We start from the raw sequence: 15,281 nt of genomic DNA on the forward strand, positions 1-15,281 counted from the left end.
AAAATACTTGAAAAAAAAAAAAACAAGTGCTTTATTTTTTTTTTTCTGAAATGTTTACATCTGCAAGTCAACAACAACTGGTGCATATTCATCTGGCTCTATGGAAAAGTCCCAGTTAAACTTTTTAGTGAGGTGCTTTTGAAAATTCAGACCCTTTTTTTTTAACTCTGGATCTACATTGTCAGTCAGAAAATTTTGGAACAGCTCATGTAATGTGTCAGTTAAAAAGTTTCGACTAGTTACTATATTGACAAAAAAATCTGAAGGTATCTCCCGAATTTGAAAATGTAATATTGTTATGAAATCCATATAAGCTTTTGGATATTTTAGAATAGCATCACTACTTGTGCAGAGCAAGTGCACCAGTTTTTTCCACTGTTCAAAAGAGTCATAATTCTGTCCAATTAAAAAGCACACAAAAGCAAACTGAATCTCTCCCAGAAGGTGTTCGATGCTGCCCTTAAAACGCTCTGTGAGAACAAGCTCCAGAACATAGGAAGAGTCCATGCTATATTTTGAAATGAGGCCAGGTGTGGCACCATCAGGGTATTTCTTCTTGGGGATGGTACTATATTTGATGTTTGTGCCCTGTAAGCTCTTCAGTTTAGGTAGTTTGTGTTTTTTACAAGCATCAACTTCCATACTTTGCTCAGTGTTTTTAATTGCCTCCTCTTGTCTAGACTGTGTTGTGCTAGCTTCTGATTCAAACTGATCTAAAGAGTAAATTATTCCCACATCTGGCTTCAAAATATCTACTAAATCTTTAGTTATATGGCTGGACAAAGAAACCCACTGTTTGTACCTGAGAAAGAAACAAGTCAAATTGTATTATTCAAGATAAATAAATCTAAATATCAAGGCAAAAATAAAAAGATTTCAAAGGCCTTAATTGCAAATTCCACATAAAATGTTCATGTTTAATGTCAATAAGATAATAAAGATTTCAAAGGCCTTAATTGCAAATTCCACATAAAATGTTCATGTTTAATGTCAATAAGGTGCTGCGCTCTAAAGTTTCTGATCCAAAGCCTGCCTAGCTCCAATGATCACACCTTTCTCAACGGTGTCACCAATCCAGCTTTACTTTCTTCCCAAGATTTTCATTTGATAGTCTATACATTTCTCTGTGTTAGGTGCTTTCTTAATTATCATACAACTGTATTTTTATTACAGTTTTCAAACATTTGTTGATGATGTATACAGGGTTGTTTTCAGTTCCTGATCTTGTCCCTGTTTCAGATATGTAAAGTTAGATTGCCTAAAATTTGAAGTTAACAAAAAAGTATTTTTAGTTTTATTAGAGAAGTGGGACTTTTTAGCTAGTAGATGAAATTAATCAAGCATTTGATGTTTTTATCCATATTTTCTGACATCCTGGTGTTTCCAATGTATACACCAGTCAACCGTTTTGGATTTCTATTTCTAGGTCCCCCATTTTTTTTTGTTGTTTCATTTCCATATTTCTTTTTTTCCCTGGTACTGTACTAGAAGAAATTTTGACATATTCATACTATCTCAGAATCTGAAATTTCATTTTAAACAGTGATGATGTATTTTTTTCATTTGAATTCAAAATTTCAGCAGATTCTAAAAATAGCCTAACTTATGCTTTTCTTTCAAACTATTCTGCCAAAAATCCATGACTGTTTGTACACTGGTTATTATGTGGTTAATGCAAGCTTGTATTTATTGATGTGTATTTAGTAAAACACTATATTAGTGTATGCTGCAGGGCATTACTAATGAGTAATTCTAGATTTTAAATCCAATGACACACATACTTAAGATTAAATCTACAACAATTCAATGCAAAATATTCACTATTTTGCTAACCTGCGGTACGGAATTCAAATACACACAATGTTATTCCTTTATGAATATGCATCAATGAATTCAATTCATAAATCTCCATACAGTGAAAGAAATTACAGCGAATAATAGATTTGCAATTCAACTACTGAACTGAACTGGATCTAAGTTTAGTTTTGGGACTCAAGTCCCACAAATATTGATTGAATAAACGGGTATGAGTATGTGACATATTTATAACATTATGAAAATGTGACAACAGCTACATTTCAATAGTGTAACCAAAAAAAAAAAAAATATATATGCACACTGGCATGTGTGTGTAAATACATGTATTACTGCACTGGACACTTACTTTTCATATGGATATGGCCCAAGAAAGCTATCCATGTTCTCTTTATTACAATGATACCTTTGCAACTCATCATGGGATATGCTCTCAAAGTGGATTTCTATAACAAGCAAAATAAAAAAAAAACTTAAAAAAAAAAAAAAAAGCATATATTACTGTGTATCAATAAGCTTGTATCAGCTTCTATTAGTCATGTAATTAAATTTGTAATAGATCTAGACTAACAATAATAAACCTGTGTGATTAGAATATATTTTTTTACCATTTTTTCTGTTTAGCACAACTTCATGCTTTTAGCATTCTCAATATGCTATGATCCTATCACTTGTCAGGACCAGTTGGAAAGGGGGAGAAAGAATGGGGTATCTGGGTGATCGCTTTTTAATTGTTTTTTTTTAAAAAGGGAACAACCTGGATTTAAACTTGTGGGCTAAATCCTTCTCTAATTCAGCTTATACTACCACTTCAGCCAAGTACTATTTCCTTCCCTTGATTGAGATACCAAACAAAGTAATTTATTACCAATAGTTAATTAACTAATTGGTTAATTTTTTTTATTGACTCTTGTGTTGTCAGGTAAAAGAAATAATTATGCAAAATTTCAGCTTGATCCGAGATAGGGTGTGGGAGAAATAATGTGTACAAACTTTTTATCATACAGATGGACAGAGTGAGTTGATATAAGCTTTTTTAAAAAGCTAGTTCTGAGCAAATGTAACCTTACCTTCTAAGGTTTTGTCCCACTTAGTTACAACAATCTGCTGGGCTTCAAAATGGTAAAAAAATCCAGATCTTGGTCCTGAGACATTTTCTTTGCTTGTTGAACTGTTGTACAGAATGATCCATGCATAGAGCACACATATTTAAGATACATACATTTAAATAAACTTAGCAACAGAGATAGAATTGCAGACTGTGTATAGGGTTACCAAACATCTGAACATACTAAAGGGAGGATAAAAAGGAGGACAAAAACATAAAAAAGGAGGACAAAGAAGATGAACAAAACAAGACAAAGTGAATTGATCAAAAGAAAAAAAGGTTACAATGTATTGGACGAAGCAGATGAGTAAAGCTTAGGCTGTAGAACTTCACTGCTTAGATTACGAGACTTTTTGCAGAAGTTCTCTCTTGTATACCATGCATTGATCAGCAGAAATGCTCTTTCAGCGTTAGCGTCATGTTGAGAAATACAACAGTAAAATTAAACAACAGATCTTTAATAGTAACGTTTCATTATAATAATTTTGAATGCATACTTATAAAGACCATAGCAACAAAAATAATTTTAATATTTCTGTTTGTGTGAGTAAATCCGAAGATTGAAAAAAAAAATTGAATTCAATTAATTTATAAAATGGTACTTATGTAAACAAAATGTGAAAACTGGAAATTTTCACATTTTAGACCAATGCCTTCCTGACAGAGGGCATGAAACCAAAAAGGATGATATGTCCTCCCTTTGTCGGATATCTGGTAACCATAACTATGTAAAAATCATACTAAAACAATGTAGTAAGAAACAATATTTGTAAAGATTTAATTAAACATATTACCACTTTCAAATAAAAGCTCATAATTTGAAGATGTCTGAAATACCTCTAAAATGTATACAGTCAACAAAAGATTGTTTTAAGCTTCTTTATAATAGTATAAGCTTAGTCTATTGACAACAAAACAGGATAATTTAATGTTAAATTATATTAAATACCTGTAATATAAATAATGAATTCCTGGTGGTATCATTTTAATACCATTGAATTTGGGACCTGCGTGCCAGGAATGGTAATCTATTCCAAACTCTGACCCTTCAGGAAAATCGATGAGAAGAAATATTGCTCCTTGTTCAAAGAGAATTTTCGCTTTCTCTGGGTCCATGTCAGATAGTTATTTTCTTATAAATACTGGTACCTAAATAATATTAATAAATAATAAATAAAAAAAACTTAATATTTTTATTGAAAAAAAAATTTAAGTGCTAGTTTTAGAATTAATTTTTGACTAATAATAATAATTTTATTTATAAAGCGCTGTTAACAAACAAATGGTTACAAACAATTATAAATTAAGCATTTCTATGGAATCCCAGAATCTACTGGTACTGCATATATACTCAATCTAATGCCAGTTCATTTGATAACCTGAATCACTAACTTTGGTCAGAAAAAAAATGTAAATATAAATACAAAATATAATACATGATTTGTGTCTCTTAGCCTGCTCACTTTAGCTCATTAAGTTTTTGAAAAGTAAATTGCCTATTTTGTTATTGTTTTTTTTTAGCAAAGCTTTTTCTTTGCAAATCAGTCATTTTTGTTAAAAACAACCAGAAAATAAAAGAATCACCCATTTCTTTGAAATTGGAGATGATTATATCCTATGCATATTTCGCTAATATAGGCTTTTGATAAATCTTTTTGTAGATTATGGTTCAGTATTTTATGTAAACCTATTATTCATGCTAATTTAATTTTTAGTTTTCTGTCCTGGAGAGTCACAATGTCAAATTTTTGTGATGAACTACAATTGCGATGAGTAAAGCAAGGCCTATTTGCCCCACCCATGTTGCCAAGTTAAAAATTTTGGCATGATCAATGATATAAATAGATTTAGCAATGGCAGGGGAGAGCATAATTGTTTAAATTAGGATGAGAGGTAATTCATTTATTTTTTTTTACATTTATATAAAAAATGTTTCATTTGTCAAAATGTTGAATAAAAAAAAATTAAAAAATTTATAAATTGCTTATATGTGTGTTTTTATGTCTTTTAGCTACTAAGATTTTTGTTTTAAAAATGTAAGAAAACACATTATGAAAATCATGAACATTCAAAAGAGAATGTATTCGATGTGGAGAAATTTCCATAATCATAAACCTTATAGACTTCCATGTCGGCAGACACATTGGTTCGATACATAGCAAGGGTTGTGTGATACAATCCTGAAGCCAAATATATCTAGGTCTTCTCAGCTGATGCTTTAAGAGCTTTACAATAGATACCCTAAGTACCCAAAAGCACCCTCATTATTTGTAAGAGGTCAAAAAGGATGCTTTCATACCAATGCATTATATTTGACATCAAGCAGAACTATGGTCTTGCAGAGGAATAAAAAATTAAATGTGTTAGAAATTTGAAAAATGATATAGTGATATTATTATAATCATACTAATCTAGAGTAGATCTAGATTCGGTAATTCTGAATGATTGCATGGGTCAGCCAACTTAGTTTTTGTTTTGATTGTAATCTTAAATCTTGGGTTTTCTCTTCAGATTTGAGTTTTTGTTTTGTTTTCATTTTAGTCACTTAAAAATATGCTGGATCTAGATAGCTCTATCATCTTGATTTTTTTTTTTAGATCTAAAGCCAGGCCCAGATTTAAGGGAAGGCAGGCAGGGCTACAGCCCCCGGGGCCTCCACAAAACAGATGAAAATATATTAGAATTTTGTCGGGCCAGAAACTTAAAAAAATTTTTTCTAACATTTTTTTGCATTTTTGCGTCTGACAAAAATGTTGTGATTAAGAAGTGTTGCTTGTAGCATGCTCGGAATAAGTAAATACAGCCCTGAATTTAAGACAAGGGCTTTTACCTGCATAAACTAAAAAATAAACACTTTTTAAATCTAAAATATACATATTAAATATGTGTCTAAAAGAAAATATCTACTCATTCTACTCTAACTAGACTAATATTTAGTAATATTTACTAATATTAGTACTAATAGTTATACAGTACTAGTCTACTAAGACTAATATTATTATTATAGTCTATGACTTGTATTCTTGTATGTGAGTGTATGACTATTTTACTATATCTATAATAATAATAAGGCTTGTCTTCGAGTCAGAAGATTAGTGAGGAATGCAGTACTTCCCATGGCTGTGCAGCCCCAGCTGTGACCTACATATTTTGCCACATCCAGGGCAAGCATAACCATGGTCCGCAGGTGGTTGATTTAGATTTTCTTTTCGCCATCTGTGTTTGTCCTCGGCAGCAGATTTTGTTTTGGTCTTAAATGTGTATCCCCTGGCCTTCGTGAGTGACCTCCAGCTGTCTCGTTCTGAGGCCACATGCCAGCAGGTGCTCTCTTCTATGTCAGCTAAGGAAAGTTGACGCCTAAGCTGGTCTTTGAAGCGTTTCCCTGGGGCGCCTTTGTTACGATGACCACCATTTAGCTCACCAAAAAAGACTGCCTTTGGCATACGTTCATCTCCTAAAGGGGATATGTGCCCTGCCCAGCGTATGTGTCAGACCATAAGAAGTCCCTCTATACTGTCCATACCAGCGTTTGCAAGGACATCACTGTTTGTATTGCAGTCTTGCCACTGTATGCCCATAATGGAGCACAAGCAAGGCGTCAGACAATTATCAACTTCCCTTGAAAGTGAGGCATCATTTGATACTATACTACGAAGCTATGTGAAGTGGTCTACCATGTTAAGGGGCTGTCCGTTTACAGTGATCTTTGGGGCTGAATATGCTTTATTGGGTGACTTCTGGAACATGACTTCTGTTTTCCCGAGGTTTATAGATAAACCAAAAGAGGCTGCAGCATATGCAAATTCGTTTACCACGTTCTGGAGATCATGTTCATTGTGAGCTAGCAGGGTGCAATCATCGGCGTAGAGAAGCTCCATTATGACCATCTCCTTTGTTCTTGTATGGGATAGTAGACGTCAAAGATTGAACACACTGCCATCTGAACAAAACCGGATGTAGAAGCCTTCGTGCAATCGCTCCAATCTATACTTATAATAATAATACCATACTGACAATAGATTTAACCAGTGCTTTTTTGTATGTGACAAGATATTAATTAGTTATTATTTGGCTTGTTTATTTATGTCTAGGGGAAATTTTATTAATTTCATCCCGCTCACATATAAGATTTTGTACAGGCACACCGCAACTAACAGTAAGAACAGACCAATATTATAAGTTCATAAATAATATAATGAATGAAAGTTTACAAAAGAAAAATGATCAAATAAAATTATAATTAAGAAATGAAATGAAGGTGCTAATATCTAACATAATTGCTCATCATGGATTGCTAATTGGTGAGTGATTGGAAGAGGAGAATGTTCCTATGTCTGCTACTTATTTTCTTAGCTGCTAGCCCGAGGGTCGTCTTCTGGCGGTCGTAGGACTGGCACTCAGAAGGATGAGTCATCCGGCTCTGTCTTAGGACGTCGGCTCGGGGTATGCTCTATGCTGTAGGCAAACTGGCTCTAGGGTGAGGCCGCTGCCTGTTTAGCAGTAGAGAGGGTTTGTGCTGCAGACTAAGTTGTAGTGGGGTTATCTCTCAGCTGTGGTCTCTAGCTCGCAGAGAGCCGTGCTAATTAACACCAGTTTATCTTCTGCTGCGAAGGTTGCTCTAATCTGTCGGCATTAGGCAATAGCTATTGGGCAGTGGACAGTTTGGGCCGGGTACTGGGCAGTATAGGGCACTGTGGACACTGGGCAATATGTTAGGGCCAAGGACAGTAGGCAATGCCTTCTTGCTAACAGGTATATAATGGGGGGGGGGGGTATCTGGTGTGGTTTGCTCCGGTTACAGCTTTCTATGGAGATCTGGTAGTTCTAGCAGTCGGGTGTAGCAATCGTGTGTAGTAATCGGGGGTAGCAATCAGGGGTAGCAACCAGGCTGGGGATAAGACATACAATTAGGAACCTCCTAAAGACATTGATTAGGGATTCCCATATGCCTTGCAATCAATCAGATGTAGGCATTGGTATCAATCCCAATAAGGCATTTAAGACAATTAAGTATAAAATCTTAAAGCATGCGTATAACTCAATAACAAAGGATATAAGTAAGATAACCACAATAAATGTGCTATAGTACAATGTAGGATGATACTTGTCAAGATTCATCCATTAAATTTGATTACGACGATAAGTAATCAGTTACAGTAAAATGGGGAATGAGCATATTATATACTAAAGGATAAGATGAAAATAAAATATTAGGGATATGGCTACAGTAATAAGGGTTTGATATAGTTAATCAAAATTACATTCATCCAAGGAACTATAAGTTCACCAGGGTGGGAGACATTATAACATGTATGAGGGATATACTACAGAAATGTGAAATAACTTATTTCACATGGGCTATGTAAAGTTTAGAGCACTGCGATTTAAGTTCTTAGACAGTACTTAGATTCACTAGAGGGTATTGTTTACATCAATCACTAAAATACAGGAATGGATGAAACATAACAAATTAAATGTAATAACTATAGTTTCAAATGTAAACAACCATAGCGGCATTAATAATACTATATGAAGATATAGCATTGACATAAAATAGTACAAGATACATACATAATAAAGTCATAATGTAATGACGGAGAACGTGGTTGTGTACTAATGTGTACTCACACATTCCTATAGGATAAAATGAGTATAGTAAAATGTTTACACTTACCCGTTTGTCCCTAATGAAACCTCACAACTAAACTTCCTAACAGAGGAGACTGTATGAATCCTAGCATGCCTAACTTGGAATGCTTTGGTCTCTCTCTATATATAGATGGGACTTTCCGTTTAACGGGTGGGGAAGAAAGCTAGCTGATTTTCTCACATGTATCGATGTACCGGAGATGTCAGGCGTCAGGTCAGATTTATGGTCAATATTCGTTGCCTACCGTGAGAGTAAAGTCTTAAGCGAATATGTATCTGTCCAGCCCGAGTGCAATGCTATTCTTAGAGCGATGTGTATCCTGGGGGGGGGGGGGGATAGGTGTGAAAAGTTATTAGGCCGCAGCGTGAAGGGACTAGTGTGTGCGGTCACCTGCACAGCGGTCAAAATTAAAAGTTAGCCCTAGAGAGGCTAGTTAATGTTTTAGGTGGAGATTCGTCCCGTGAGAAACGTGCGAGGGGGGATAAATCCTACAAGAAATTAGCTGTGGGTGGACAGGAAAATAATTGTTTTAAGTTAAAAATAAAGTTTCTCACGGTTTGCTGGGAAAAACTCAAATGAACTTTTGCATGCAAGTTTCGTATCGTCACATTGTAAAAAAAATACGTACTCAGTGATTAGGTGCAGTACTCAGTAGTTGATTGCCTAACTTTTAACTACTAAAAATTAAAAATATACATTAAAATACAAGAAAAGTAATATTTTTTTCAAAAAGGTGCCGGTAAAAAAAATGTAAAAAAATAGGTACTCATTGATTAGGTGCCGGTACTCAGTAGTTGATAGCCCAACTTTTAACTACTAAAAATTAATAATATACATAGATCTAGATCTACGTTAAAGGGAAACTCTGATGGTTTTTCAAATTTGAGTTACTGACATATTTAAATTCTGCGTAAAAAGTTGTAATAGTAAACATTTTAACATTTTTAATTAAAATGCTTAGAAACATTTATATTTAATAAATTAGGCAGTAAATTCTTGACATCTCAAAAAAAAAACGGGGTTCTTTGAGATGTTGTTTACAGGTTAGGCATATGTCACTTCCCTCAACAGTACTGAAAAAAGAAACTAGATTTAACCAATCGTATCACTTCATTCTTACAGTAGCTGTTAGGCTGTTAGGCTAAGTAATGGCCTAGTTCAGAGCTATGGTACAGTTATATATATATATATAAAAGCATTAGGATAACCAACTCAATAAAAAAAAAGTTACATTTTCATCTAAGCCTCTCCCTGTCCCAAGAAGTAAATAGATCATGTGTCTGATTCGAACAAACTGGTCACTGTAAGGCTAGTCTACACTACATGTAGTCAGTCTTGACAAGACAACCAATCGATAGTGTTTGTTATGTGTTAAGTGGTCAGGCGAGAAAATACACACTGCCGTGGTTAGTCAAGCATGTAAATCTACTTTTAACATGCATTTTTTTCTTTGCTTGCAAGATCCAGATCTAACTGTATAGACGAAGATATATTTCTTTTACGAGAATTCAAACTTTAGTGTATGCCAATGGTTTTCCGTTATACACTAAGTCAATAGATTAAATTAATAGGTTTGTGTGACGTCACATAGAATACCGGTGAAAGTCTGACCGTTTAAACGTTTTGGATGGGCAGGAAAATTACGTCAGAAAAACTTCAATGACTAAGTTATTATTGCAAATAAAATAAAAATAATAATATATTCATTATCTGTAAATCAAAACACATATTATATCAAAAATTGTCAAAACCATCATAGTTTCCCTTTAAAATACAAGAAAAGTAATATTTTTTTTCAAAAAGGTTTCGGTCCAGTGCGTTCAGTCACAAAAAAAGCCCTGGAGTGGACTTAAATGACTTAACTGTTAGTAACTACTTAAACTAGATCTACTATCATCTATTTCAGGGGTGGGCAAATTATGGCCCGGGGGCCACATGCGGCCTGCCGAAGAGTTTTATGTGGCCCGCAGACACCTAAAGAAATCAGGTGTGCCCAAAACATTACACACATATAAAAATGCAAATATTTTAAAAATAAATAATTGTAAATAACTATAGAAATTACTGAAACTTTTTATTCTTATGTTACAATGAAGAGGCTAAAGAAACATTGTCTCTAAACGTCATTCTAAAAAGTTTAAAGTAAACGAAGATTATCTTAAATGGCAATATTTCGAAAAATTCAAAGACAAATTATTCAATGCTATGAAGAACTGTGTTGAAAGTGTTGGGTTGGCTTGTAAAAGATGGAAAGGATAACAACTGATGGAGCCTGTGCTTTGAATGAGAAAAACAGGCTTTTTAATATAATAAAGAACAATTTCCCAACCATAAACTCATAATGGGGAAGTCTACATAAAGCTGCATTGTATTACAATGTTGATATTTTCACATATTTGGCAGATCTTAAGCATAGGTAAACTATGCAGCTTCCCAGGGCCTACAATTGTTGTTCGCCTTGCACAGGATGCATATTCCAGTAAATTAGAGAAGAAATAGCGAAACTTCTCCTCAATGTTATTGTTGAAGTACACCAGGATTTTAATAAATTGCAAACTTTTAGTTTTTTCCATGTAAATTTTTATTTTTCTATTTTATTTTGGGCAATCAAATTCACTTCGGCTAGGGCCTCCAATTATCTAAGGTTGGCCCCGAATGGCAGCTCTGATATGAAGATGATTAATTGAATTAATAAATATTAAGATGGCATGATAAATTCATGTCATTTGATGATGATTAATGAAGATTTGGAAACAAAACATTCCAACAGTAGTAACTGCTGGCCTAGCATTAGAAGAACATGGAATCTCAAGGAAGATATTGTTAGGTTCCTTGAAGGAAATGACTGGGACTTTGTTACTAATATTTCTATTGAAGAGTTGAAGAAAGACTTTATGTTTATCATCTGAAGCATAGCAATAGGTTGCTTGCACATAAAATGTATGTGCATCTTAAATCTTTTCAAACAAAGCTATTCCATTTCTTGAGACCAGCAAGTGAAATCTGGTTTTGTCATTTTCATTGCTGAAAAGGTGAAACTATTTCTAGTGAAATGGTTGAAAATTACAAGACTTATTTGGATTCCTTGATTGTGGAATTTGAAAGCAAATTTCAAGACGTCAAGAATCTGGAACCAGTTTTCTATACCCTCAGCTTACCATTTAATGCAGAAGCGAGTTCAGCTCCAGAGGACATACCTCCAAGCAAATTATGAACTGAAAGGGAAGTTTCAGTCAGTTCTTACGCTGGAGTTTCATGGATGCCAGAAACTGAATTTCCGCACTTGAAAAAACTTTCACATTATATATATATGGAACCACAATCATCTGTGAACAAGCTTTTTTTTTGTTTGAAAATTATCAAGTGTTAGAACATATCGTTGTTGATTGACTGTATTTCACAGCAGTCACAAGAAAAAAACAACAACTCGTAAGCTAGTTCCACGGTTTCAGAACATTATGCATGAGAGTAAACAGTTTTGTACTTCATATTTACATTTGTGGTGAAATGTTGTGATGTAAACAGACAATAGCTGCTCAATAGCAAAATTTTTAAAAAATTGTTCGTAAAATTAGTTCTTGAAATTGCTTACTCTTGTTGTAATTTCTCAATTGGGAGTACAATATAATATATATATATATAGTAAAGTGCGAAGTTCGAGCGCATTAAGCCCGCTGGCGGCAATTTTCAAGTTTGGATTTTTATAGCACCGTAACGGTCTGACCTATGAAAAAACTGATGGTATCTCTGAATTCCTCGTCCTTTTTTCTATAAAAATAGATTAGATTTAATGTATCACTAGGCTTAGTTAAAATTAAATACGAAGTCAAAGAGGTGTAGGGTAAGTATCGCCAAGCGTACTTTTCCTCGAGCGGATTTTTCCCCAGTTAGTAAGCTCGATCGGGTTGATGGAAGGTTCGAGCAGATCAAAGAAAATATATCTAAAAACATGTTTTAATATTTAATTTTTACTATAAAGTCATTTTCTTTTTACTCCAGTGCAAGAACACTATCCATTGCACCATTTCCCACCTTCCACAACTTCAAATAGTCTCTTTGAGCTGATGAGCCATCAGACTTAAAAATAGCCTTAATCCCATTACTACCGGGTAGTAAAAAAGAATAATTCCACACCTCCTGAGTTTGACCTCACCATGAACTTAGCCTTTACAAGGAAAAGGAAATAGTATGTGTTGGAAGTAAAGAAAAAAGGTGCATGCGCAGTAGCAATATAGTAGTAATTTGGTAAAAATTCAAATAAAAAAGTTATAGCAATAAAAAGTGAACTGTTCGAACCTCTTGTCAAATCGGGACTGCTCGAACTTCGCACTTTACTCTATGTATATATACTTTTGTATAAACAGTATATCTTTAATTATGCGGCCCTCCAGTCCCTAATTTTTTTAAATGCGGCCCTCGGTAGAAAAACTAAAAAAAGGTTGCCCACCCCTGATCTATTTTATAATTTTATCTATAGTCTATAGAATAGAGACAGTATACTCTATACTGAGTATACTAGGTCTAGACTCTAGTATAGATTATAGATCTATTATTATATTATATAGACTCACACTCACTATTGTCTATGACTATGTCTATGACTCACATGACTACAAAAAGTCACTATACTTACTGATTATTTTGATACACTCAAATACACTGATATTACTAAAATATTAGTTTATTAGTGATATACTCATGATATATAGTAGCGTCTTATATTTTGGACACCCCATCAAATTCTCCTTCAATGAACGGGTCGCTTTTTTTGTTTGTAATTCATTTGTTTTTATGTTTGGAGCAAAAATCAACGTTTCGGGACTGCACATGTCCAATTTTAGATAAGTTCCGATAATTTTGTTCCGTTTTTCCAAAGCAGATGGCAGTTTTTTTAGATTCTCGGTAACCATGTATGTAAAGCTGTTGTTTTAACCTCCCCCGGCAATTCATACCCATATAAGGGATGAAGGCTATATTATGAGCCTGTTTGATTGTAGGCTGATGGGCATATCAAAATAAGCTTCCAAACATCTTTAGAAAGACATGCCAATCACATTTATACCGTTAGCTGCTAAATAAAATTTAATAAGGGGGCGTACAACGAATAATAATGAATTCAGCTCATTCTCCTTCATTGGACACAGCAAAATCGTAATAAGAAATATTATTGGGATTAATAAATCTATGATTTTTTTCAATGAATAAGCTTGACCTAGATCGAGATGTCTATAATATATAATTTATGAATGAAAGAAAAAGTGCGGGCTGCTAATTTGAAGCCAGAGACCATGCCCACTGCAGGTGATCACTCCAGATGAGCTGGCAGTGAGGAGAAGTATACACTCAGCTTGTAGTGTCACAAACTATCCAACATGCAGTGGAGGGAAGGGGGAGAGAGTCATGAAAAGAATTATAAGCATCTATGGGAGGGAGGGGGGTGTTAATGTGTCACAAAACGAACATCCAACTTATGAAAACAAGAAGAGGGTCCTTGGATGGCAATTAAAAGAAAGACAGAGGAAATACATGTAGCCAATGTAGCCTAGTTGAAAATATCATGTTTATTAAATTATAATAATTAATTTATAGATATATAATCTATATAGATTTATTTCTGTCTGTTTCTACACATTGATTACATAGGTATATAAATAATAAACTATAAACGATATATATATATATATATTCTTTATATATTCTATATATAAAGTACTAGAGAGAGAGAGAGACAGAGAGAGAGTATATGAGGAAATAAATACATATTGCAATAGTGAATCTACTTCTTTTAATGCAATCTAAAAAAAATTTAAGTAGCACAGATATAATTTATTAGCAATTACATAGTGGTGTACAATGACGGTGCTCACTGTCCAAGTGAGGAGAAAGCGGCAAGCCCAAAAACTGCGTTCAATATAGGAGCATGAAGTGACCCACTTTATTTTAAAATAAAATCTTGACTATGAGTGGTAATTCAAAGAAACACAGCTATTTTTATAGTCCTTTAGTTGCAGAATAAGAATCTGCTTTCAGTTTTTTTGTAAGTTAAACCTTCACCAAATAAAATAAAAATTTGACCTAGTTCCCGTAAGTCGGTGTTCAGGTATAAGAATCTACTATACAGATATAGCAATAGTGCCAATAGTATCTCTAAATCTATAGTATACTATAGACTATAGAGTAACTATGGTTATTACCGTTATAGACTTTAGATATTAGCTCCGAAACAATCGTTATTTAGATCTATGTATATATATTATATATGTCTGTTGACTTTGTTGTGTATAGATATCTTTATTGAATATTGGGACATGGGTATGACTTTTATTGTTATTTATTTTAATTTAATACGTATGTTGTGTATAGGCAGTTAAGTTTTGGATTCTGAACGCTAAAGAGTGTGTGTTTTTTTTACACAGACCTATATAGACATATATGCCAACTAACCACAATTATGGCTTACGCGGCTATGTGTTTGTATTAGACTACGAATAATAATAATGCTTTAAAACTTCTTTTTAGTTTTAAAGAAAATGCTCTTTTATCAGTCTAATAAGTATGCTTCTATTTTCACTATATCAAAGAAGAATATGGTCCTGATGATTGTAAATTAATAATATTAGAAATAGACATTTTGATTTCAATAATCAATAATGTCTTGTAACAATACTTATTAAATCTAGATGTGATTCTAGATTTCGTAAAACGCAT

The 15,281-nt window shown here is 33.6% G+C and overlaps 2 protein-coding genes across 5 annotated transcripts in view; one reads left to right on the top strand and one right to left on the bottom strand.

Moving 5' to 3' along the window:
• Nucleotides 1-4: 4 nt before the first annotated feature.
• On the bottom strand, nt 5-14,971 carry LOC106067547 (protein AAR2 homolog). 4 transcript variants are annotated; one of them, XM_013226736.2, is made up of 5 exons: nt 14,768-14,971; nt 3,873-4,072; nt 2,886-2,986; nt 2,165-2,261; nt 5-802 (listed from the first exon to the last, which is right to left on the bottom strand). In XM_013226736.2, the coding sequence occupies exons 2-5, from the start codon at nt 4,037-4,039 to the stop codon at nt 55-57; spliced, it is 1,113 nt and encodes a 370-aa protein (XP_013082190.2). In that variant the 5' UTR covers nt 4,040-4,072; nt 14,768-14,971; the 3' UTR covers nt 5-54. The 4 variants fall into 4 exon arrangements, with proteins under 4 accessions (XP_013082190.2, XP_055866907.1, XP_055866900.1 ...); XM_056010932.1 differs by lacking the exon at nt 14,768-14,971 and adding an exon at nt 5,331-5,423; XM_056010925.1 differs by lacking the exon at nt 14,768-14,971 and adding an exon at nt 5,223-5,361.
• LOC106067555 (serine/arginine repetitive matrix protein 2-like) overlaps nt 4,718-15,281 on the top strand; it is a 55,343-nt gene continuing 44,779 nt past the window's right edge. Inside the window, exon 1 of the mRNA XM_056010662.1 lies at nt 4,718-4,816. The gene's annotated coding sequence lies outside the window, so the exon portion shown is untranslated. The remainder of the gene's footprint in view (nt 4,817-15,281) is intronic.

The sequence above is a fragment of the Biomphalaria glabrata genome, chromosome 1 (assembly GCF_947242115.1).
Source record: "Biomphalaria glabrata chromosome 1, xgBioGlab47.1, whole genome shotgun sequence".
In the NCBI taxonomy this organism is placed as follows: domain Eukaryota; kingdom Metazoa; phylum Mollusca; class Gastropoda; family Planorbidae; genus Biomphalaria; species Biomphalaria glabrata.